Source organism: Abramis brama, assembly GCF_963993115.1.
Source record: "Abramis brama genome assembly, chromosome: 5".
NCBI classification, from domain to species: domain Eukaryota; kingdom Metazoa; phylum Chordata; class Actinopteri; order Cypriniformes; family Leuciscidae; genus Abramis; species Abramis brama.
Genome location: NC_139967.1, coordinates 15,069,753 through 15,097,570, shown reverse-complemented (window position 1 = coordinate 15,097,570; position 27,818 = coordinate 15,069,753). Strand labels below are relative to the sequence as shown.

The following is a 27,818-nucleotide window of genomic DNA, read 5'->3' as shown; positions in this document are numbered from 1 at the left end:
ACAATGTGTAAAAGCAATTGTAATGTCTTATAGTTGGTCTGTTCTCTGTTGCTAAATTTAGAGGAAAGTGGGAGTGATTTAAATCTGCAGTTGACTTGATTGGTGACATACGGCTAAAACATCCGAGCAAAAGTGACTCTTAAAATAGGATGACACTGGGAACTGGACACTTGAGTCTTCCTCATAAGGATCGTTTCTGATCCACTAGCATTAACATTACTTCACAATATATTAAGAAGACACACTCAAAAGCGTTCTATAAAAAAAATGACATTTAGATGCTTCTATTTCAAATAGGTACTATTCCTCTAAACTTTATTTTGCCTTCTCATTCACAGCATGTGCACTAGTGTGACTTTGACCTATGGTTGTTAAGAGTTTAGTTTCTGAAGACAGACTTTCAGTTGTCCTACAGCTATTGAACTGATTGTTTAAAAGAGACAAATGAACGCTGATTAACATCATGGTGATGTCTTCATGTCTGTCTTTTGTCTGACTATTCAGAATGGTCCCTTTCATTTGCTGATGACCAAGACCATTGGCAGAGAAGTTTGAGTGAGCCTGGACTAAAGGTTTGGAGCCAAACAAGAACAGACCTTGTTGGATTGCCACATTCATTTAATTTGACAGCCTTGAATAAAGTTTGGCAATAAGAGTTTTTGGCAATACGAATCAAAGAAACATGGACGTTCTTGAGCAATGGAGCAGAAAGAGTGACCCATGCTAAGAGTCTTTCTTATTTTTGATTGAGCTTTTGATTTGATTTTTAAAGCTCTACAACAATCTTTAACATGAGTAGAGCAAGATTGGGGTATTACGTTTTTTATGAAGTTTATAACACCAAAACACACGTGTGTCATCACAAATATTTATTTCACGGCTTGTTTATTATCTATCACATGAAAGCAGATGCGTGAGTTTTATTACATCACATAGTTTGCGTTCACGTGCGCTTCTGATCAATCGCGTGCGGCTGATTTAAACAGACTGGCAGCGCGTGCAAACAGATATTACATGATCAATATCACACTGATTAAACCCAATCGACTGTTTACAAGAAGCAATCACAGAATTCCCAATTATCCCATCAACGAACATGCAAATTGGAGATAAATAAGCAAAACTTTTACGCATCATCTCCAATTTGCATGTTCGTTGATGGGAACAGTGGGCATTCAGTCAACATCCTTGTTTCTAATTTCGCTTGCCTTTCTGTCAGCAAAACAGTTACCGTAACCTATTTGAATAAAAATGATCGCTAATTTCAACCGAATGTCAGATGCAAATAAACGCTTTGGCCGTTAGTGTGCTGTGCAATTGAAAAGGAGCTGCATCATGGGAACAAAGTTGCCGTTGATCCTCTAATAAGATAACTCCAATGTATAAGCCACTGCAGCTCAGCGCGTTGTGCAGGAGGCGGCGCATAGGACGGTCGGATCCTTTCCAACTGACGAGGATTATTATTAAAGTGCCCCAGTAGACCGGGGCTGCCTTCCTGCCTCAATCGGCCATGCGTCCTCTGAACTGGTATGACTGAATGAATAAACGAGGCGTTGCGGAGCGCTGTTAGCCAATGCGGATGCTTCTCACACACACACTAAAGCGCGTCGAGTGGGATAATATGTCGTTGAGCTGTCATGTACTGATAATTGTCATGTTTCTGTTTCGGTCTGGACTTCCATAGGGGAATGAGTAATCGCGATGTAGTCATTGAAGGAGGCGGGTATCTCACAGACATCCGGAATCCATCGCGGATTCCCACAGCTGCACCGCGGAGCTGCGAGTCAAAGCGGCCCGCTTTAGGAGCTCCTACCGCGCGTCGTTATGCCATTCCCCAACGCTGTTTGTGGAGGATTACTGTATGAGACAGTCGTGCGTCATTTCGTGCCTTGATTGATACACATTTTCCCATAATATGGCCGATCAGAGCAACATTCAGTCTGCCGCCTCCAAAAGCATCAGGCCGTTCAAATCCAGCGAGGAATACCTGTATGCCATGAAGGAGGATTTGGCTGAATGGCTGAACACGCTGTACGAGCTGGACATCACGGCGGACACTTTTATGGAGGGTCTGGAGACCGGCTGCGCGCTCTGCCGGCATGCCAACAACGTGAACCGCGCCGCCCAGGAATTCAAGGCGAATTATCCAGATGCGGCGCTTTCTTTCCGGATCCCCAGCAAGGACGTGGTCTTCCAGTCGAGGAACGTCATACCGGGATCGTTTTTGGCCAGAGACAACGTGTCGAACTTCATCGGCTGGTGCAGGCAGGAGCTCTGGATCAAAGATGTGCTCATGTTCGAGACCAACGACCTGGTGGAGAGGTGTAACGAGAAGAACTTCGTGCTGTGCCTGCTGGAGGTGGCTCGCCGGGGGGCCAAATTCGGCATGCTGGCCCCTATGTTGATTCAACTCGAGGAAGAGATCGAGGAGGAGATCCGGGACCAGGAGAACCTGACGGAGGCTGTAGGGGAGACCCAGAGCCCGCCGAGCAGGACGTACAGTCGCAAGGAAAGCATCGGCGAGCCCGACCCGGAGCTGTTGGCCCGCTGGCAGCAGCAGCAGAAGAGAGTCCTGCTGGATATGCGCAACCTGGACGAGCTGGTGAGTCTGACAGCTGTCAGCAGCATACCTCACTCACGTTCATAATAATCAAAACTGCTGGGTTATTAATCTGGGCAACTACAGAGTGATGGCAGTGATTCTGCCCTTGTTGCATTTTAAATGTTAAAACGCATCAAATCACCACATAATGGATGTGATGTGCTGTGAAAAGTGGATGAATGATGCTGATCATTGGCGTCACACTGTGCATGTTTATCTGGATCAGAAATTACATATATTTTATCACAGGGCTTATAGTTGCAGGCAGCAGATATAAATTGCAGTTAATATCACTTTTACCTTAGATGGCTCCACATCCCAAATGTCAGCCTAATAAGACATGTCAAACTCCACTCTTGGAGCGCTACTGTCCTACAGGGTGTAGCTCCAACCAGCTCCAAAACACCTGTCTTGAAGTTTCTTGTAATCCTGTAGACCTCGATTAGCTGGTTTAGGTGTGTTTAGTTAGAGCTTGAGCTAAACTCTCTAGGAATTGAGTTTGAAGCCCCTGGCCTATGAAAAACACTAGACAAACCCATTGCACTGATTATTGAAACATGAGACAAAACATGGCAGCGACAACTTTACCCAGCATTAGTATTTTAAAATAGCAAAATTAACTCTCTGAAACGATCACTAGAATGTTCTTAACATAAATGTATTATTGCATTTTCGCATTATTTGATTGACTACCTTATCTAGATAGCCTAATTATATAGTCCCTATTGCATAGACATTTATGAAAGCATTTAAAAATCACGCAAAATAGAAGCCAGCCTTCATTATGAATCTCCTGTTTTCAATAATTCACTCAAATTGATTAAGGTTACATAGGCAGGTTTTATTGTTTTTGTTGTTATTTTAAGTAACTGTGCCTTTATTTTTTGTGTCACAACTACAACCATGTGTCAAACCCCTCATAATTAGTGAAGAAAATTAGTTTGAAATCATCTCAGTTAATTAATTGAAGTGAAAGCTAGTTTGTAAATATGCATTATTGTAATAATTGATGGTTTCTACCCGTATTGAGTGAAAACACCTTTTGTGAGAAAATGTGAACACGAGGTTTCACCCAAACTGTTCCTCTGACCTCATTGAATATATTCATCCAAAATGGTCTTGATTGGATCTATATGTGTTTGTGTGTGGGGGATGAAAGGTCAGAGTGTGTCACTTGTATTGGTGTTTGACATCTGAGTCTGCACATTTTCTTGCACCCTGGTCATGTGGCATGTTGGCGGTCCATGGCATATCTCACCTATGTGTTTCTTGAGGGTGAAAGGTTGTTTCTTGATCAGAGATATTGGATCCTGGTATGTGCTGTTGAGTTTATCAGTATGAAGTTCTGTCACTTGATCATTCCTCATAAAGAATAACACAATCATACTAGGGGATTTATGTGATATATAATTGTATAAAGTCCTGATGTTTGACAAGTTAAGACAGCTGAATATTAGCACAGAGTGACTGATGAACATGTCCTTGTTATTTGATTTATCTTCTGCCACAACCTGAAGAAAATATTGCTGTTTCTCAGAAAGATTCTTCTTCATTTTGCATTGTGATTTTGCCAGTCCTAATAATCTGCTCTCATCCAATTATGTTGACCTCAGAATGTTTGAGAGGACAACAGGGGAAAATTTGCAGTCTCCCACAAGCACAGGGACTTAATTTTACTACCGGTCTAAGTTACTGTGGTGGTTATTTCCCTCTAAAAGTCCCTCTCTTCACTCTTCACATTTAATTTCATTACTTAAAACTGTCAACAGATAGGCCTATATCATGCCAAAGATCAATGTGCAACATGTTTGCTTAGTTTACACATTCAATTGAGTTGTTGATCTAGTGTTGGCCCATCAAAGAAACATTCAGCCCTTGTGAGCGTGTAAGCACCTTTTTCCCTGAGCGTGAACTGCTAGCATCAGCATAAGTTCAGACAGGGTGAAGAAACAGTGGACGTCAGGTGCTGTTACATCAGGAATTCATTCAAAACAGTTTGTTAGCATTTATTTTACTGAATGTAAGCCTAATATTAAAGTGATTTATCTGGTGTCTGGCAGAGAAGACGCCTTTTGATGTGTCCCTTTTTATGGTTGACCTTGTCTGGATTGTCTAACACAGTTGCTAGTCATCTTATCTCATGAACCGTGTTGCTGAACCGAGCAACTGGCTTTGTCCTGCAGAGACAGGTTGGATTCCGTGACGGGCAGCAAGTCCAAACATTGCATCACTCTGAAGCTTCAGGACATATGGAGCTCTCAACAGAATTCATCTGATCAAACACTCTCTTCTTCTCTTCTTTAATATATAACCTTGTGAGATTACCTGCCCTTTGTAATTCTATGATCTCATCTCACACAGGCTTTGTTCTCTGACAGGCAAGTTCAGATAAAACGTTGTTTTGATTCATTTACAGTTCACTTTGTTACCACAGTTGAGAGATACGTCATGCAGCCACTTATGACTGTTGTTTAGGTGAAGTACTCTTCCACACATGTGCATTCAGACTTCCTCTTATATATGTATATATATATATAAGCTCATTGTTTTAGACATTTGAGAATGTGGAAGTTCTGTGGGATCATGTTTTTTGCTTCTTATCATAATATTTGCTTTTGCACTTTGATTATTTAGCGTTGTTACACAGATACAGATACACAAAAGTCAGTTAAACGCAAAAAGTGGGGATGGACAATATATCAGTCCCGTATTAGTTATCTGATGATATTGCTGATAGGCCTGCCTGCCTATTTGATATTTAAAAGGATAGTTCACCCAAAAATGAAAATTCTGTCATTAATTATTCACCCTCAGTTGTGGTAAACGGAAGCTTAAGCATGTTTGCTTGATGTGCGAGAACCATTCAGCCAATGAGATTCATTCTCGTGTTACGCAGCCCTTTTGAGCTTCCGCAAGAACCAATGAGATTCATTGTCGTGTTACGCAGCCCATTTGAGCTTCCAACAAGAACCAATGAGGTTTGTGCTCGCACGTTTGGTTGAGCTTCTGTTTATGTTCGCTGATCAATGTTTATATGTGAATAAAATTCTAAATTAAATCTGTTTATCATATAAAGTGACAGTCTCTTCAGAAATGTTTGTTTTACAATCTCTTTATGAAGCGTAAGAGTGGTAGTTGCGTAGTTGTCCGTGGAGAGTACAGAACTGGTTTAGATTTTATTAAATATATCTTAACTTGTGTTCCGAAGATGAACGAAAGTCTTAAGGGGTTTGGAACAACACAAGGGTGAGTAAATGATGATAGAATTTTAATTTTATTTTTGGGTGATCTAACCTTTTAACAGTGCATGCTCATTTTCATTTTCATTTGATCTTTATTAACACTGTTAAATGTAATCTTCTATGTTGTTTTTAAGACAAAATTGTAGATATAATTAATGTAATTAATTTGAGCTATTTCTCAGTTATTCGTCATAATATGAAAATAATTATTGGCTTATTGGTATCAGCCAGAATTGTAATATTGGTGCATCTCTTTAAAAAGTGCTTAATGTGGTAAAAAAATGGAAATTCCAAACCTGTAGGACTTTCTTACTTCTGCAAAACACAAAAGACGGCACTTAGAAAAAGGTTGGTATCTAAACCCTTTTGGTCAACATTGACTTCCATTGTGAGGGCCAAAAAAAAAAAAAGAAAAAAAAAAAGACACACTTTCAAATATCTTCTTTTACTATGTGACTAAGTCATACATGAGAGTGAGTAAATGACTACAGCATTTTTGGGTGAACTATCGCTTTACTAGTATTATTTAATATAACTGAATCTGCCTGGCTACATTAGATTACACCAGCAATAGATGTTTTTTAAGGGTCAGATCAATTAATATGATCCCCTTATGGAAACAAGTGACATTCACACTTCCAACTCATATTATGGTCCTTAATATAATTTAGCATCATTCTTGCCTTGATTATAAAGTTATTTTTGTCACTGATATATAAATACAGTTTGAGTCCTGTCCATGTGAAATATGAATGCATGGTGTAATCCAGTCTGCTGCATTTATCTCTGGACAGTTATTTTAATCTATTGGATTTAATTTGTGGATTTTAGCTTGGTCATAAGTCATGATGAATTTCAGATTTTAATACTGATACAGACTTCAAAGTCACTGTCAAAATGAAAGATTCATGATTGTAAAGTCAGTAAACGATGACCATGAGGATTATTCCACTTTGATCTTGTATTTCTTAAAGAGATTTCCATGGAAACAGGATGGAAGACTTTTACGGATGTGCTCGGATTTAGTGTTGGTAATCCTATTCATCCCTGAGGGATATGAAAGGTAGTTTGCCTGATCCTCATCTTCCATTAGTTCCTCACACATCCACAAACACAGAAGCACACACACACCCTAATTTGAAGTAACATTCATACTGTATGAGGAAAAGCAGAAGTGTCTCTGAGATATGAGTGTATTTGAATTACACAGCTATAGTTCCTCTTGATTTTCTTAGTTACAGAAACACTGATACAAATACTCCTCCACACCTCTCCGTCTAAATGTCTTACTCATCATGATAAGTTTGGCTGGGATTTTCCAATGTTTCCCCCTTTGTAATGTTATTTAGTATAAGCCTATTCCTGCTAAACATGTTTAGTCTAAAAAGTACAAGGTTCAGCTCTAACTGAATTTATCCATACTTTTTCATACTGAATCCATACTTTATCCAGTCTAATGCTGTGGAACTCAACCCAAAGTTGAGAGTGAGATATAGTATCGGTATTTGTAATTTGTTTGTGTGACGTCTGTTGCCTGTCTGAGTGCATTACGTCACTCACTCATCATATAGTTGCACATACTCTTGGCTACTCATACTTTCAAATTTAGAAATGCAATATAATATACACTCACCTAAAGGATTATTAGGAACACCTGTTCAATTTCTCATTAATGCAATTATCTAATCAACCAATCACATGGCAGTTGCTTCAATGCATTTAGGGGTGTGGTCCTGGTCAAGACACTACCTAGACACTACTAGTCGAGTCACGAACGCCGTGCTAAGTGAGCTGGTCGATAGGAATTACGCATAGTGAAATCTAACGTAGCACGGCGTTCGTGACTCGACTAGTCGAGACTGTTTTCCAAGATGACGCCTGTCTGTAAACGCGTAATGTACTGTCTTTATAAAGTATCTTCTTATTAAACTGTCTGTACACTTACAAAGTTCTCAATGCTTCAGTTTGCATGTAGGGACCCTCATTATGCTACCGTGTTAGTGTGAGGCTATTTTGAGCCTTGTTAGTGGTATTAACTAGCGATTTACTTTTACTTACTCTGTGTCCCATATACTAGTGTTATGAGCTAATCTTTTTTTAAAGATAAAACTCTATACATTCAATTTTCATGAAAACGCATCGCAGGGAACGATCGACTCGGTAACCATGTGTTAATTACAACCTAGGTTCATTTTTCACTGGATTTGTCCTTTAAGTTAAACACTTAGGGTTAGGGGGTTTGTTCATATTTAAATGTAAAACTAGTATAGTAATTGTGATGCTCCATCGACTAGAACAAATATAGTTTACTGTGTAGTTTTTCCGACAAATATCAGTTTAATTGAAACGTTGTTATTGTTTTAATCATACCTTTTTAAGATCGGAAAAAATATCAGTGTGCCTATTTACTTTTCTTTCTTTTTTTTTTTCTTTTTTTTTTTTTACACATGCTCTCATAAACATAGACAAACAGACAGCATCTTGTCAGGAATACCCAATGAAATGGCATCAAGGCACATGACTCCCCCTCCCCCCTCTCTCTCTCTCCCCACACCCCAAGGCCTTGACATTCTGGTTCATGGTTTTGTCAATAATGCACAACCCCAATATTCTCTCTCTTTTTGTTCATCAGACATGCACATGCATGTGTACAGTACACACACTCATAGTCCCTGCCCATAGCTAAGGGGGAAAGGACAGAGAGAATATGCTTCTTTATGGTGCAGTGGAGTATGGGTGCCTTCCTCATTATGATCCAGACATGAATAATACCTCAATTCATATGGCTTGTTGAGAAGTTTTCTGCAGAGCTGCTTTATAGCTTTAGCCACTTTTCCCCTGTTCCTGTTATATTTTCACTTGGGCTTGGTTCAGCACGGCACGATTACAAACCATTCTTGGCCCGGAATTCTATTTACTTTTGTGTTACCAATGTAACGACTGATGCATTTGCATTACATTTCAAAGAGCGTCCGTTATCGATTGGCACGATGGTAAAGCGGCTTTTGTATAATATTATAAAAGATTTTTGACACCGTTCGACACTGTTATTGAACTGAATTGAATCAACATTTTGCTAACTCAGTGAATAACAACACTGTTACTTATAGCTGAATTGAACTCATTTCATAATTGATGATCTTTACACAAGTATTGAACTGAACTGTGCAGCAAAAATGTATTGAATTCAGTTTGCATCATTTATCATTATTGTCCTGTTTATCACTGTAAAGCTTATTTGAACCAATCTGTATTGTATAAAGCGCTATATAAATAAAAGTGACTTGACTAGATTTGTGCTGTAGGTTTGGTTGTTGCTTTGCAGCCAATAAAATAGCCAAAATGTCCCGACTTGAGCCATATCTAAGAACCAGAATATGACAGACATGGTTGTGGGCTTTTTTAACTTTAGCCAGTTATAGCAACCACCCAGAAAATTACCTAGCAAATGCTTAGCAACCACCCAGAACTCCTTAGCAACCACCTATAGCAATACCCTGGTATTGCAAGCATTATTCTGATGTTCTGCAGAAAATGTACAGTTATTATCATTATCATCTTGCTGGAACTGCTAGCAGGGTATTGGCCACACAAGTCCCACGCTTGTGCTGTTCAAGAGCCAAAATGGAGAGATTTATGGAGGCTACTGCAATTCCCTAAAGGTTGAAAGGAACACGAGGACATGGAGAGAGGGAGGGAGACATAGCCGTGAGGTAGAGGTGAATCGAAGGACAATGATAGCGGGAGAGAGGCTGATATTACAGGGAGGTGGGGTCGAGGAAAAATTGAAAGCTTTGCAGCAAAAGATATGATAAAAAAGGAAAAATGCAGAGCTCAGTGGAGAGAGTAAATGAAATATGTGTGGGCGAGAGCAAAAGAAAAGAAATAAGCAGAGAGAGGAACAGAAGAGAGGGGAGCTGAGGACAGAGTAACGAGAACAAGATAGAATAGATGGAGAATAAAAGGAGCAGCGGAAAGAGTGAGAGCAGCTGGGTGATGTGTTGCTCAGTGAGCCTCATGGCAAGGTCGTTGTCATTGTGCATTTTCAAATTAGCTTTATTTTAATACTGATTTCAAATTTACTTTACAGTGTACTTTCAAAAATTGTTTTAAGATGCAGTGTTTTACCTTTTTATGTAAATCCATATATATATATATATATATATATAATCTATATAATATAAAATATAATAATAATGAATAGAAAGAACATTTATTTGAAATTGAAATCTGTCTTTAATGTAACTTTTCATCAACGTAAAGTGTTCTTGCTGAAAGTATACATTTCTTTAACTCTTAAATGCATTAATGTTTCGCCAATCATTATTACTTATTTGGGTCTTCAGAGACCTATCTAATCTAACACGGATGGATCTCTATTTTATTCTTCTGTAATTCTTACTCTAATATCAGGAGAGTTTTACATTATCGCGGGAGGTAAAGCATATTTTGTTACTTTTTGGAGCTTGGAAGGGTTCAGTTTGAGCAGATATTTTATACCATCATCACTGTCATCGTCAGAGCTCATTTACCAGTACATTCAGCATCTGGCTCATTTTCAACATATTCAAAATCAATATTTTGATCAATGACAGCTTCTTCACCAGATCCACCATCAAGTGACTGTGACACTATTTGATTGTGTTCAGTACTTTCTCTGCAGTAAATCGCTGAGCCATTTCAGTTTGTCTGATGATACTTCCTATTCTTTTGTTTTCTGCCTGCGGTAACTATGTGTGAAACATTACTTCATCATTGTATATCAGATATTGCCACTTTGTAGAATAAAGGTGAATTGCACTTATTTAGTCATCAAAGATTTAATTATTTTTGTGCAGAAAAAATATACTTATACTGTTACACAATTTTTACAAAAACTGGGTGGGAAAACAGGCATTCTTTTATAATTTTATAATTTTTTCTTTTTATATTGTTTATAATGAATTGATTGAGGATTACTAAGAAAGTTGATGTCTAACTTTAAAAAATGAAAGGGTAGGGTAGTGAATGACGTCACGTGTCACTAAAGATCCGAGGTATGCATTTAAGGGGTTAAACTAAAATCGTATTGACCCCAAACTTTTGAATGGTAGTGTATATATTTTAGTCTCAGTTTGAGTAATTTTAGTTAGGAACCAACAGAAAAGGAAAGATGCATCTGTATTTATACAGGAATCACAATCATGGTAAACAAGATTGCACATTGCACAAAAGAATGAAGAGTCCTCTGACATTTTCTACCAGTCATTGTGGTTTCATCTGATATCAGAATCAATAACCTTACTGGCATCACACATTAGATTTGCCTGTGGGATGTCTTCTTTTCTTCACCCACACAGGTTAGGTTATTCCACCATGTGAACAGTTTTTGATGACTATTAAAACAAATTTTTGTGTTTTATTTCAGGTTATATTTCACTGTTGATAATCCAGGTAGTATCCACTGTTTATAGTTTTTCATTTACCTTGCATTTATTATGAAAATCTAAGGTAGGTGGAAGAAATGAGCTTTAGGTAATTAAAGCCTGTTCAAGCTTTCTCACTTGCACCATCAAGGCAAGATCCACTCTGCGCTTTAGTTGGATTTAGCAATAAAACCCTGCATTATGGTTCAGTACATGTATTCAGAAAAGAGCCTTGAAACGGTTTGCCAGAGGTGCTTGTACTGTACAGACTGTTCGACCCGCCTCTAATGGATTTTACACCAGAGAGAGAGAGAGACAGGAAAAGTAGGTCATGGCAGTTTTTGCTGGGTCAGAATCGCACAAGCTGAGGCTTCAACTGTGAGAGAACAGCTCTCGCTCTCTTTCCATTTTAGTATTTCCCATATGAACTCATCTTTAAGTGTTTGTTCTTTTTATGGTCATACTTATTTATGCCTTTAATTTTGCTGCCGTAGGATGCATATCTCTCTGTGGTGGGCTGCAATATATTCATCTATTAACAGAACTAGCGGAGTGGGCCATATGTCATTTTATACAGCACCTGTCTATGCTCAGCTGTTGTTTGTGTGCACGCATGTGTATATTTATGTGTAACTGAGCGTGTGAAGATGGGTGCATGTGCACCAATGTCTGTATCTGCTTAGTGTGGAAGCTGAGTGGTTTCTTAACTCTGTTGGTGGCTGATGGAATAACAGCTGGATGCCATTCCTATTACAGTATGTGTTTGAATGGAATGACCTGCAAGTGCAGTGATATGAGCTGTTGTTGATTTTTGAATCAACATAGTGTATGTATGTATGTATATATATATATATATATATATATATATATATATATATATATATATATATATATACACACACACACACACACACACACACACACACACACACACACACACACACACACACACACACACACACACGTATATATATATATAAATATACACACACATACATATATATATATATACACACACACACACACACATGTGTATATATATATATATATATATATATATATATATACATATACATATACATATATATATACACACACACACACACACACACACACACACACACACACACACACACACACACACACACACACACACACACACACACACACACACACACACACACACACACACAGGTATACCATCACCTCATGTTGCAGCATGATAATGCATGACCCCATGTTGCAAGGATCTGTACACAATTCCTGGAAGCTGAAAACATCCCAGTTCTTGCATGGCCAGCATACTCACCGGACATGTCACCCATTGAGCATGCTTGGGATGCTCTGTACCGGCGTATAGACCCTTTTACAGTTGATAATCATGGTGACGTATTTGTGTGGGCGGGGCTTAGCTGGAGGCAGAAAGATCCCTTTGGCCGCTTCACTAACGTTAGTTTGCCAGTTTTGTTTGCTTGTTTTTTAACAATGACTGGAGAAAATCCAATTTTATCTTAATGTGCAAGGTCACTCACTGTCCAGGGCCGCGATTGTTATTTGCAAAAGTTAATTTTAACGGACGGAACCAGATTGGCCGACCCGTACACTCGACCCGTTAATGGATGGACGATCTGACAGGATTAACGTTAACGCTACCTCCGGTTGAGAAGCCTGCTCTACACCTGCCCGATAGAGAAACTGAGTGTAAAGAGAAACTGAGGGCTTATACATCTTTAGATGCCTATAACTATGTGCTGAATGGTCACGTACAAGACGTGTGGTACGATCCGCAGTTCTGCCTAGCCAGCGCCAAGGCCAGGCAGAAGACGACAATGTAAAGAGTGACATTACGGTGCAATTGTAATTATGTGAATATTTTCTTGACATAAAAATTCCAGATACAGCATATTTATTTTTTAACTATGTATTTGATTACCCTTTCTTACCAGGTTCTTCAAAAAGTCAATCAATCAAAACAACAATCATAGATGATTCACAAATAATCACAATCATTTAGAAAACATTATGCGATAAAATGTAAAATTGGAGCCTGTACTCCGTCGATTCTAGAACTCAACAACACAACAAGATGACATTTAATAATAATAATAGTAATTTAAGCTCCTTTTTATGTAGTCGAATCTGTGCTGGTTTGGATTGGCCGCCTCCAGTTTTCACTCTGTTTTGCCTCCAGCTAGCGCCGTGACGTAACTGTGACATCCGCGCAAAAGGGGTCTATATGACAGCGTGTTCCAGGTCCTGCCAATATCCAGCAACTTCGCACAGCCATTGAAGAGGAGTGGACAAACATTCCACAGGCCACAATCAACAACCTGATCAACTCTATGCGAAGGAGATGTGTTGCACTGCGTGAGGCAAACACCACCAGATACTGACTGGTTCTCATAATTCCACTAAACGTGTTTGGAGGAAGAAGAATGATGAGTACCATCCCAAGAACACCATCCCTACTGTGAAGCATGGGGGTGGTAGCATCATGCTTTGGGGGTGTTTTTCTGCACATGGGACAGGGCGACTGCACTGTATTAAGGAGAGGATGTCCGGGGCCATGTATTGCGAGATTTTGGGGAACAACCTCCTTCCCTCAGTTAGAGCATTGAAGATGGGTCGAGGCTGGGTCTTCCAACATGACAATGACCCGAAGCACACAGCCAGGATAACCAAGGAGTGGCTCTGTAAGAAGCATATCAAGGTTCTGGCGTGGCCTAGCCAGTCTCCAGACCTAAACCCAATAGAGAATCTTTGGAGGGAGCTCAAACTCCGTGTTTCTCAGCGACAGCCCAGAAACCTGACTGATCTAGAGAAGATCTGTGTGGAGGAGTGGGCCAAAATCCCTCCTGCAGTGTGTGCAAACCTGGTGAAAAACTACAGGAAACGTTTGACCTCTGTAATTGCAAACAAAGGCTACTGTACCAAATATTAACATTGATTTTCTCAGGTGTTCAAATACTTATTTGCAGCTGTATCATACAAATAAATAGTTAAAAAATCATACATTGTGATTTCTGGATTTTTTCTGGATTATGTCTCTCACAGTGGACATGCACCTACGATGACAATTTCAGACCCCTCCATGGTGTTGCCTATAGACGAGCACCACAATCCTGGTACAAACTTTATGTGGCACGTTCACTTGTACGTGTCTTCGTGCTCGTCTATAGGCATCCTAAGACAAATGGTAATGCCATGTTGTTAGATTAGCACCTGTAGAATTTCCTTTTTGTTGCAAGCCCAGATAAAAGTAAAAAGCTACTATGTTTAGATCCATGTCCGAGGCAGTGCGACTTCAAGAGCGCATTTCTTTAAAAAAAAGAAAGAAAGGGAAGACCGCTTCTACGGAAGACAGTATTCTCGAAATATTTTGACTTTATTCTCGAAATGCTAGATTTTTTTTTTTTTTTTTTTACGGATTTTTTTTTTTTTCTCAAAAGATTTTTCCATTGAAAATAATATTTAAAAACGAATGAAATAACTGTGTTTTGTACAAAATTTGCATTAAATTCACGTGGATAGCACTGCTCAAATAATTTGGTCTCGATAGAATTTGATAAAAAATGTTAAGAAGCAAATGCCTCAATTGTCCATTTAGTCTTATTGCTGTCTCTATTACTTTTCAGTCATATGCTAAAATTAATAAATCAACCACTGATTTCTCATTGCAATTGACACTACATTTGAGTTAAATATTTGAATAACCTGGTGACCTCCGCATGTTTTTGTCCCTCATGTCCTGATATAGTTTTTCCGTGGCCAAATTTGACTATGGTTGAGATATGGAAATTTATTATATAATCTGTTCAGTAGATTGTGGGGAAAAAAGAGGGAGGAATATAGTGTCAGAAGTTACACAGGAGAGATTTTATACCAGGTGCAATTTAGGTCATGTGAATTTTATAGCGTATTCGTACCAGAAAGTCACCTGATGTTCCTGGTGCTTTTATAAGGTTATAGCTCGGTTTATCTCCCTAAACTTTATTTTGTTTTTGTCATAATAAGGCCTCAAACAAAAGGACAAGCGTGTGATAGGCTTGTGAGGAGAGCTTTCTTTCTTTAGTTCTTAGACAGGACACTTTTTCCCCCCTTGAGCACAAGTCACAACAAGTCTTCATAGTGCACTTACTGGAGACTAACCTTCAGATTTCACCAGTCAGAGTTTACAAAATGGCTAACTTGACTAAAAGGAAGCTTAGACCTGACATTTACAATTTGAAAGAACTTTTATCTTAAGTTTATCTTAAGCGCTATTACACAGTTATTCAAAGCAGCTGGTTTGTCTGGTTAGGTGGGTCTCTCTGTTTATGTGTGTGTGTTTGAGGGCATTTCAGTGGTGTTTTGAATTTTTATGCTAGAATTGAAGGACACATTTAATTGAGGATGACAAATCAGATAAGAGATGATGGATCTGTGGGAATGTATGTGTGCATTGCCCACGTTTTCCCTCTGTCTGTAGAAGTATGCTGGCAAAGCACACTACTCTTTTGTGATACTATCACCCGATCACAGTTCACTGCTTGCTGAAACTGTAAATGTCACGAATGTCCTTGAGTTAAAAATACTTTAACTTTTTTTTTGCTAAAAGGGAAATTCTTACCAAAAATGAAAATTGTCATTTACTCACTCTCATGTTGTTCCAAACCTGCATGACTTTCTTTCATTCTTCTGTCAAAGACTAAAGAAGACATTTTGAAAAATGTCAAATGGGTTCCGTCAGATCCAATTGAATATTGTTTCAGAATTGTCTTTTTTGGTTGTACTATCCCATTAAATGAAATCAGGTCTCTTCTTTTGGTTGTTTAAAATATGTTAGACCTGTAACTGACCTAGATTTTGGAATGATGTTGAAGATCTGTATTTTATTAGTTGTTGCATTTGTGCTGTTGATCTTAGGTTGGTTTCAGCTGATACAGTTTCTGCTGTGCCAGACACCCCCTGAAGTCCTGAGCAGTGTGTTACATTTAAGGCATGATAATGTTTAGATTGAAACCCACCCAGAGCAATGAAATCAGATATAAACTTCTCAGCAAACAGATTTCTCATTCTTGCACAACTGAAAAAACAAATGTTTTTCTGTGAGGTAGATTTTGCTCAAACACTGCCATACTTTTTAAATACTGTGCTTATTCAGTAAAATTGGTTGAGAGTGATGTAAACCATTTTTAAAACACCTTCCCTCACAACAATTTGAACACATGAATCTTCCTCCAAAATATGATAGTTGCTTCATTATTGGTATCAGCCAAAAGTGTCATCAAAAAAGAGCTCTAAAGTCCCTTACTGAGGCTGCATTCGTAAGTGTGAATGCAAGTCTACCACTGTTTTTCACTTCACTTGAGTGTCTGTTTACACAGAACTCTTCTGAGACACTCAGTCACGCACTTACTGAGAAAACGATGCGGCTATTCCAAAAACAATCCACACCCACGGCCTTTTTACATCTAACCCGGAAGGATCCTTCACTCTTCTTTACCCAGCTGGCCTTCTGCATGTCCCCTCTGTCAAAGTATCGGGTAGCCTGCAGTTATCAGAGACCCAGATACAGCTCACTATCTCTCAGATGCTCCCATTTCCCCGTCTGCATCTCTGGGCTGACCGCGCCCAGCTCTGTGTCTTTGATGCTGGGTCTCCCAGTCCCATAGTGCTGCTGTGTTGGTGGTAGAGGAAGCAGGGTGATAAACAGCGAGCGTTCCCTCCAGACATGCGCTCAGGCAAAGCAGCAGCACTGATAACAGCACTCGGGGATGGTCTGCTGATGGAACCAAAAACAAAACGAAGATGAGGGACTGAAAGCACACGTAGAAGCAGTTTATGTCCTTTCCCTTAAAAATGACACCGTTTATTTTAATGCTATGTTCATTATTAGGATTGTCTTTTAATTAAAATAATTGATGAAGATAGTTTTTTGGCATCAATGCGATTAATCTCATTTTTAAATTAGCAGAAATTTGCATCTAAATATATACAGTGGGGTCAATGTCTTTTATTTTGCGTTATTTTTCATTGTACTTGAAATTAGCAGCATAACAATTGGAGTTTAAAGTTGTATTGAAAAACAGTAAGTATTATGATTTCAGAATGTCTTGGTATTTAGTAGGCTATATCCTTTTTTGATTTCATGACTGCAGTGCAGAATCAAATCTAATGCAAATTCTAATGCATTTATGAATGAATCTTTCATTTGACAGCAGATCAATTCAAAACCAACTAGAACTATTCTATGCGATTCAGTAGACCTTGATGTATTAATTCATTTAATATTAAAGTACTCAATGATTGATTCCATTTTTAGCATTTTAAATTGCTTTTTGGCAACACAAAAATTCACAATTTAAGTCATATTTCAAGCGCCATGATTTGTAAAAATTGTTGTGAATCATATATAATTTAAATTCTTCCATAACAAAAAAAAAATATTTATTTAAAACTGAAATACAAATAAAGCAATAGTGTCATTGTTTGTGTGTTTTAGACACATGTGCTGCTGTCTTTTAGAAATCACACTGAACAACAAATCAGGTTTAGATAAATGTGTTAGCTGCTAAATAATTAATAATGTGTCAACTTTGACAGCCCCGTTTCATTATCATATTTTCTCAACCCCCCTCTCCTCCGTCAGGTGTCCATCTCTCTCTTTCTGTCAGTATGTTTTCCCCAGGAGATCCCTGCATCCGTAACACAGACTGCAGTTATCAGAGAGAGCTGTTATGGTGCTTGTAATTCTCTTGTGTGACCCACATCTCTTATCGCTGTTTTCAGAGCAGTGCAGAACCAGCATTTTCCCATTCTCTGGGTTGAATCTTTCACAGACACATCTCATTGTCTGCTCTGTTTGCATACAGTATATGCTACTCCATGTCTCACATTTGGTAAGGGTGGTTCCTCAGCTAAAATCAACAAAGAAGTGCTGTGAGAACGTTACAGGGAATCTGCCCTCTCCCGTTTTGCTACACTGAATGGCAGAGCTCATTGTAAACTTTTCTCAGTCTACTGGACAGAGACTTTAAACAGTGTATTGAGCATTAAGGCTCCATATTTTGTACTTCTGATGTCCACTTATAATGTTTGAATCATTGAATCAAGTTTTTTATAATTCTCAATGGCCAACTTCTGACAACTAGGCTATTTGAAACGTATGGCTGTTACTAAAAGAAACATTCAGCAATGCATAGTAGTAACCCAGAAATGTCTTTCTTTTCTGATCAGAGCCACATTTCCACACAGCAGAATTGTTTGTGAAGATACAACACAAGTTTGCTTTGCTCACATACTGGCTTGTGTGAGGTTTTGCTGTAATACGCTGTTTTTGCTACCGTACCTTTAAGACTTGTGTGACTTTGTCGATTATAATGGAAGCATTTTGGTTTTGTCACGTCATTTGCTTGTGGTACAGATACGATGTAATGGAAAGAAACTATTACCACAGACACTTTTAGGTGGTCACTGCTCGCTGACTTTCCAGAACAGATGTCTAGACAAAGAGAGAAGCCATAAGAGAGGCAAAACACAGTGAGAGAGTGCCTGATCGCTTTAGAGAGAGAGAGAGAGAGAGAGAGAGAGAGAGAGAGAGAGAGAGAGAGAGAGAGAGAGAGAGAGAGAGAGAGAGAGAGAGAGAGAGAGAGAGAGAGAGAGAGAGAGAGAGAGAGAGAGAGAGAGAGAGAGAGAGAGAGAGAGAGAGAGAGAGAGAGAGAGAGAGAGAGAGAGAGAGAGAGAGAGAGAGAGAAGAGAGAGAGAGAGAGAGAGAGAGAGAGAGAGAGAGAGAGAGAGAGAGACTGTATTACTGCTCTCTCTGGTTCTGTGGTAACTGTCAGACACACGCTGCCTAAATAGACATAAAGTTGGGTCTAATTATAGAATATTCCAGCATTAACTCTCTAATCTTCCAAACAGGCCAATAATGTGGAAAATTAAAAATATTCACGGACAGCTCTAGTATAGAGCCTCCAAGTTCAACTACAGTTGATCAAATCTCATTGACCGTGTATGTGGCAATAAATCTTCTCCATCATGCCAGCCTGCTGTCTCTCATCTGTGGAAACTCAGCTGAATTTGTCCATGTAGGAAATAAAGACGAGTTTCCCTTGTGTTTGCACAAGCAGTCCAATGTAAGCAAAGACTCCTCAAAGTGTACAGTTAACTTTCCCACACTTGTAACATTGTAGAATATAGTCTTTGTAATAATAGTATATAATAGTATTATGCAGGTGAATCTGGTGAAGAAAATGTGCTTATTAAATGTGCATAAAATAATTATTAAATATGTTGCAATGTAACATCTTTTGTCCTTGTTTCCTTTTTTAATTAATTCATTAATTTAATCTTTTCTTTTTGTCTGAAATTTGTCAGACATTAATCTTTATGAGATTGTACACCCGCAGAGACGTTGGAATTTAATTAGCGGTAATTGCTGTTTTTTTTTTTTTGCTGACTAAGTGTCTGTCATATTCATCCTTTGATTAAATGACAGAGGTGTGTGAGAGTGAAAATGAGTGTTGGAGACAGAGTTTTATCTTGCTGTACGAGTTTCAACCCTGTTCTGACATTGCTGTTCTTTCATATGATCTTGATTGATCTTCTGGACTTTTGCCCTGTTTGTTGTTATGGTGTCACACTCATTTAGAGTGTCTAGTCTTTTCAAATACAGCAAACAGAACAGAACAACATCAGAGAGAACTAGAGAGAATGAGAGCCTGCGCAAGACCATGATCACCCCACCCATACTTGTACTGTTATCCAGCCTGAACACTCTAAATCAAAACATATGCATGCAACCATACTGTTACGTCACTCTCTTTCACTTGCATAATTGTTTTATGTGTATGTATGTGCCTTTGGGTTAATAACTGGGCAAGTCCCAGATCTCATCAGGACATGACGCAACTTTAGGGAATGGCTCTTTGTTTCGCTGTTTGTACTTTCGAGAGAGTGAGATGGACAAAGAAACTGAGAGACTATTAGTTTTCTCTAGGGAGTGATTCAATTAAGGTGTGACAGGAATTGGAAAGATCTGGCTCTTTCGCTGAGTCGATCAGGAGCTCAGGAGTCAATTACAGACCAGCCTATGATGCATCACATATAAGTCACATTTTATCCGTTCACACGCTCATACAAGCTCCCAGCGTCCTTCACTCGAAAACACACAGAGTTGAAGCAAAGTGAGGGATGTGAGTCAGTGTTTCTCACAGGAAACTGCTTCTGTTCAGGTGCTGCTGAACATTCAGTGGAACGTTTGTCTCTGAGTGTGTGTGACTACATTTATTTTATTGTCTGCGGTTAGCCAGTAAACAACTGAATAGTAAAGAATCACATCCTATTTGTGGACGTACATCTTAACTCCCAAATATGAGCATTAATATAACCAAAAAATATGAATAAATCTTAGTTTTTATTTAATTTGTTTATATTTTTGTCCAAAATCCTTAGTTATACTATTTAATATCCTTTAGTTTATTTTAGACATTTGTTGGTGTAATCAAACATTAATGTATATTTTCTATAAAAATACACTGAAAGTAATATATTATAATAGATAAGTTACACTAGTAACTGTTTTCTTAAAAGACTTTTTTTTCTCATACTGGTAAAGTAGTATTTATTCATATTTCATATAGGCCTGTATATCTTTTGCAAACATTCTATGGTATTGGCCACCTAGTATATGGCAGATAATTTTGGCATTGATAGCTATCTTTTTCATTCAATTGCTATGTGATTTAAAGGATTGTTTCTATCAATATTGTCAACTTTTAACCATGATTGTCTACATATAGTATGATCTTTTTTAATAAGCTTTTATTGTGTTTTGTAGGTTCGGGAGATTCTGGGCCAGTGCTCCTGTCCATCACAGTTTCCAATGACCAAAGTCTCAGAAGGGAAGTACAAAGTGGGCGACTCCAGCGCACTCATCTTCATCAGGGTACAACTTTTATTAACTTTTCACCTAGACTTAATATAGCTTAATATGCAAAATCTATGCAAAATTAGCAATAAGTTGAGGCAAGTTAAGTTCCAACACAACAACCCCTTCACAACCAATGGTGTGAGTTTGGACCAATATCCACCTTCTCTTTCACGTTAGAGTGGGCGCAGCCATTTGTAAATGTAATGTGTCTCGCACATTTACAGAAAATAGCTTACGTCTGTGTTAAAAAATAAGGTGGATAGCGTGGGGGAGTTAACAATTATTATTTTTGGTGGCACAGAATGATACACTTTACTTTCTTTTATTACAAAGTTTTAGTACAAATGCTGTTGTTACACACACACATCAAACCATCGATTCTGTTGTTTACTTTTTGAATCTGTGCAGCTGTATCATTGGGATCTTTAACATTTCCAGAATGGAGGTCAGACTATAATAATTATAGCTCCATAATAAGCCATCCTGAGGTTTGAATGGTGTTTACACAGTTGCCAAGCTTGACCTATTCAAGACTTAGCCTGTTATCCAGCTTCATCTAAAAGCACCCACACCCATTCATACTGCGGACAGAAATAGAGACTTGTGTCATTTCCTGTCCTCTACCTAGCTCTCTGGATTTATGTGTGAGTGTGTGTGCATGGCTTCATGGGTATTTATTACATGCACTTTATACATGCATCTGTGTCTCTTAAGTGTGTTGTCGGGTCTACAGATATTCACTCTCAGCTGGAGGAAATTTTGGAAGGAATTTGATCTTCCTCCAATGCAGCTGGGCTGAATCAATTAAATACCATTCTCCTCCGCATAGATGATGTAACTGCAACCCTATATCCCCCTCTTTCTCTCTGTCATCATCTGTCTTGATTTGCTCTTTTTCAGTGCCTGTTTTTTCCTCTGTGGTGTGTGTGTGGTACGTGCACTATTGTTAGATCTTTGTGTGCAACTTAGCTGGTGCTGTTAGATTGAACCCTTTTATTTACTTAGCCTATAATTTTTACATAGACTCGTCATCCTTCACCAGTGCAATTAACACAAGCAGCACAGTGTGGAGTGAAGCAGAGGCCATTCACATGCCTGGCTCAGCTTCTCTGTGTTGACATCAATGAAGAAAATGGAAGGTGATAAGCAAGAGAAATGAGATGACTTTGAGACTGTTACCTTCAGAAGCTCAGTGCTCATATTGATGTTGTAAACTGAAAAAAAAAATAAAAAAATTGCGATTGCTGGCGATTGAGACCTTGGCACAAGAGAGAACATTAGCTTTGTTTACTCAGTGCTTATTATAATTATGGTTTCAGCATGTGTCCGCCTGTTGCCATGGTGACTCGGGCTGAATCCTAACTGCTTTTTAAAGGGCAGATGAGTAAAGCTATTAAAGAGTGCTGCCCTCCCATTGGTCAATTATTAAATTAGGACCTATTGTAACAACAAATCTACCTGCAGTTACATTTAACTAAATACTTGGTTGGGCTTGTTAAATATAATCACACATACCAATCTTTGCAGAGAAAATCTCTCAAATGATGATTATTCAAAGGCATTAGACTACTGGTCAAAAGTTTGGGGTCGGTATGATTTATTTAAATGTTTTTGAAAGAAATATGTTCTCACCAAGGTTGCATTTATTTGATCTACAGTAAAACCATAATATTGTGAATTATCACAGTTTCTTTTTTTAAAATAGAATTTGAAATGTCACTCACAAAGCATAACTCCAGTCTTCAGTGTTACATGATCCTTCAGAAATCATTCTAATATGTTGATTTGGTGCTCTTTTTTTTTTTTTTATCATATCAGTGTTAAAAACAGTTGTTGTTTTTTTGAAAACTTGTCTGCCACAATGTACTGATTTCAATTTCAATTTCTTTTGAACTTTCAATTCATAAAATAATTCTGAATAAACCGGATCAAAGTATTGATTACACAAAACACAGTATACAAAAAAGCTGTAGGAGTCGATATAGTTTGTTTTATTTTCATATAATTGAATAAAACTACAGTCCACATCAATACATTTTGCAATCATGTTGGTCTAGCTGTAGTTGAAGACTTCAGTAGTTCAGCTTCGATAAATTCATCCCGACTCTCAAGACCCCTGCATTCTGTTTCACTCCGTCAGCTGTTCGTAGATATAAAAACACGTCCTGTGTGAACAGCTACTTACTTATTTTGTACTGCCTTTATTTTGGTAATATTATTTGGCTTGGTGTGTTGTATTAGCAGCCTGGTTTTGTACATCAGTAAATCAAGACCTAAACATTCACTTTTACGAAGTTATCTTTTCTTTTTCTTTTTTTTCTTTTTATTAATTTTACAGCCCTTTATAGTTCAATTTAAGGTTTAGCTTGTATGAGTGTTTCAATTTTTGTAAAAATGAGTGTACGTCTGTGCGGGTGGGCATTGTGCCAGCCAGCAGATGTGCTTTATTTTCATGGCAACGGCACACAGACCCTCGTCACATGATTATTCCTTACCATGTGCTCAACAGATGGAGTTTAGCAATGCTAAATCTATCAAGAGCTTTGATGCAGTACACAATCAACAGTGAAAATAAGAAAAGGAGCATTTTCCTGACTGAGCGTTTCTTGATAAAGGAATCAATGGCTGTCTCTTATACATTTCTCTCTGTTTATCAGAGAAGAGTTCAGAAAAAAAGGAGGCCTGTTTCTATGCTAAATCTCCTCCATTCCCCTCTCTCTGAATACCAGCCATAAGGGGGTTGAATGAGGGAGAGTGTGTGTCTTTTTGTTCTCTCTCCAGCTCCGTCATTGTGTGTTGTGATGATAATGAAGGCGATGGAGACCGGTTAGGTGGAGAGAGCTCCGTTATATAGTGCTATAGGACACTGGGGGTTGATCTTATATTAATCAACTGACTCTTATGTTGTCCCACCTGTGTTAGTGGTGTTTGAAGATTGCCCATTCTATAGGGGTAGGATTAGGGGTGGTTTAGAGTTAGTTGCATGTAATTATGCATAATTTATAGTTATTACTATACTAACCAGATGTAACATGTAACAAGGACACTGTAAAATAAAGTATTAGGTTATCAGGCTTATACATTTTGCAGGGTAGACAATAAAAAAGGTAAAAAAGTCCCATAGAATTTTTTTGACTTGAGCCAGTATGAAACCACCCAAAACACACATACAATTAATGAATGAATCAAGTTAATTATGTACGTTAAGTTCCTTGCAGATCCTCTACTGATTATTTTATTGTTCTGAATAACAAATGATTTGATGCCTTTAAAGTTTACACTGTGATGGTTTTGTTTCAAAGCTTTAAGTTGTAATATTTTCGTACATCATACTCTGTTTTGTAATTTTCCATTTGGCAAAACTTCTGGGATCTACCATTTAATAATCACTCTTCAATCTGGAACCTTTAACCAGCTACATATTTCTAGTTCAATAATCATGAATATTTGTTTTTAAAAAATGTGTTTGGTTTTTTTTTGCATTTCTTTGCTCATCTATTTAAAAAGGTTATACAATTTTTTTTTGTTATTATATGGGGCAGCTACACACACACACACACACACACACACACACACACACACACACACACACACACACACACACACACACACACACACACACACACACACATACACACACATTAAAATATGTGAAAGGTGTTAACCCCTCTCTCTCTGTCTCTTTCTGTGTAGGTGTTACGGACTCATGTGATGGTGCGTGTGGGTGGAGGTTGGGACACACTTGAGCATTACCTCGACAAGCACGATCCCTGTCGCTGCGCCGCATTTGGTGAGATCATCACTCGTGTGTCTCATTTCCTGTCTCTAAGCTTGAGACTTCTTAGAATTTTAAAACAAAGCTACATGTGTTTCTTGTGTCTGGTTATTTACATTCTTACAGTATCATACATTCAAGTTATACAAGTTTTTGTTTCTTGTGTTTTGTTGTTAAAGGTTAGTTCCTTCATTTAAGTGCTCAACACTAATAGTGACTTAGTGTGTTAATGGGCTTTTACAACAGATTGATAATAGCTGCTCTCAGTCATCCATATATTGCCATGCAACTACTGAAAAATATACAAAATATACACTACCTTTAAAAAAAATTGGGGTCAGTAATATTTATTAAATGTTTTCGAAAGAAGTCTCTTATGCTCACCAAGGCTACATTTATTTGATCAAACATAGTACAGTAAATAACAAACAATAAGCATTAAAACAGCTCAATTTCTTTAGAATAAATTTTTGAATGGTACTGTACAAGACATAAAAAGCCTTTTCATGAGAATGCAATCATTTAAGTGAGTAACCACGTTGTGAAATTCCCATTTACATCAGTATTAGGTTTAAAGTCATTTATGATGTTCAAATACATAATTTTCTTGTGACTATTATAAGAGCCGTCTGATGCCTTTCTTTGACCTCAACAGCTCACCGGTATCAGCAGGCTAAAGCGAGTTGCCAGGGTCCTCACAGTAAGAGCTCCAGCACTCATTCTTCCCGCTCCACAAGCCCAGGACCTCACTGGCGCAATGAGGGAATGGCGCCTTACAAAACACCCGACAGGCGCTCTTTGGACCCTGTGTTGGGTGCCACAGCGAATTCCTCTCCATCACGGCCTGGCAGGTCGCACCATGCAGCTGTGCCTGTAGAGATGGAAACTAACACAGTGCGACCCACAACACTGCTGCCTCGACCACCACGAGACAGATCAGAACCTCGCCACTTTAATCCTCTCAGGTCAGTGCAGGTGTGTTTGGGTGTTTAGCAGTGTGAATGTGTGCATGTTTATGGCACTTGAATGAATGAATGAATGAATGAATGAATGAATGAGGCATTTATATAGCACTTTCATATGTACTACTGTACACCCAAAGCGCTTTACAATCATATCAGGGGATTATATCACTTAGGAAAGTACCTAAAATAGAAAAGTACCCAAAAGTCACACTGGAAACAAAGGCACCTAGAAAAAGAAAATGAAAGTCTAGTGTACACATCACATATCTTGTAAACAATACATAAAACAAATTATATATATTGTAAATACAGATTTTAAGAATGGATTTTGAAAAGAGTACGTTTCATATTAAAATATTTGCTTACTGATAATATTGTTTTTTTTATTTTTTTTATTTTTTGCTAAGACAAAGCCATTACCTTCTCCATACAGAAAGAAATATGAATACTGATGAAAAGTACAGACAATTAAAAAAAGTTAAAATAAAAAATAATAATAAAAAAAACATTCACAGTGTGTATGGAAATCTTGAAGCGTTATGTCTGGGACACATGCATGATTGCGTGTTTGTATAGTTGTTTTGTCTGTGTAGATCCCTTCGGGTGTCTGCCATTTGCTCACACTGACCTAGTTAACTCAACACAAATTATAGCACTCTGTGCACTGTACCTCCAGAGTGAGCTGCATCTTAAGGCAACAGTGCACACAAACAAACAAACACACACATACGCACGCACGCACGCGCACACACACACACACACACACACACACACAGATTATTGCAAGCAGATTTGAACTAATCCCAGGTGACATTGCCCTGACATCTATCCTCTTCTCGTCTGGTTTGTGACTCCCCCTTGTGTTAGAATTTTTTTATACAATTTCACAGAGCCTCTGTGCTCTCTGCCTAATTATGCAAAGGATAACATGGTCTTGGATAAATGAAAAACATTTTTGTCATTATTTCCAGAGCAAAGGGACATTTATATATACGAAAATGTGTTTAAACAATACTGTGTAAACTCCATGCCATGCATTACTGCACTCTTTGACTAAAGAAAAAAACTACTCTTAAACATCCTGAAGTTGTAAAAGGTTTATCATTTTCATTAGATGGTGGGGAATACTTGTGCGTCAATGTTTGCAGTGAGGGCATTGTATAACTGCACCGCGAACAGCTTGCTGGTTTACCTTGGCTGTGTGCCTCGGTTTCCTTAGGCTGACTAATGATGCAGGCCATCAGAGCAGCACACTTTAACACTTGCACTCCCGGAGCTGCAGGTGAGACAGGCTGGATTACTGAAGATTAGGATAATCTCAGCCCCTAGGTCTGTCATGGCAGAAACAGGTCAGCACAACAGGTTTATGCAGGTCACATTACAGAGCCAGGCTGTCAGGATGTGCATTTTTTACTTTCTTGTCTAAATAAGACTGTGTATTTGAATAAAATCAAATAATGGATGAATAGGGTTGGGTAGCATTTAAAATATTTCACTATTTTAAAGTGTAACTTAGGATCTGGAAGTTCTTGTAGTGAAGTTTAAGTATTGATTTTAAAGCAGTAAATTTTGTTCATATGCACGCTCTGTTTTTTTTTTTGTGTGTGTTTTGGCTCTGTATACATAAGACATTCTTTAGGGTTAAATGAAAGTGACAAAGTCAGTTTTATTCTTAAAACTTCAGTAGTAGTTCAAGAGTGTATATGTTTCATAAAGCCAGATAATGGGTATCCGTCTCACTCCCTCCCTCTTTGATGGTTTCCTTAATTCCAAAGAAATGGCTGCATTCAGCTCCCTGCACGCTTCATAGAGATTCCCTATGTTGTCAAAAGGCTGTTATATTGTTACCAAAAATTTATATTTCGAATAAAAGCTGTTCTTTTGAACATCCTATTCAAATAATCCTGAAAACATGT

At 38.2% G+C, this 27,818-nt stretch overlaps 1 protein-coding gene across 1 annotated transcript in view; it reads left to right on the top strand.

Moving 5' to 3' along the window:
- Nucleotides 1–861: 861 nt before the first annotated feature.
- The window catches only part of gas2l1 (growth arrest-specific 2 like 1), a 32,401-nt gene continuing 5,444 nt past the window's right edge, over nucleotides 862–27,818 (top strand). The window contains exons 1-4 of the mRNA XM_084114973.1: nucleotides 862–2,602; nucleotides 21,070–21,177; nucleotides 24,856–24,952; nucleotides 25,593–25,902. Coding sequence (XP_083971099.1) covers nucleotides 1,916–2,602; nucleotides 21,070–21,177; nucleotides 24,856–24,952; nucleotides 25,593–25,902 — 1,202 coding nt within the window. The 5' untranslated portion in view covers nucleotides 862–1,915. The remainder of the gene's footprint in view (nucleotides 2,603–21,069; nucleotides 21,178–24,855; nucleotides 24,953–25,592; nucleotides 25,903–27,818) is intronic.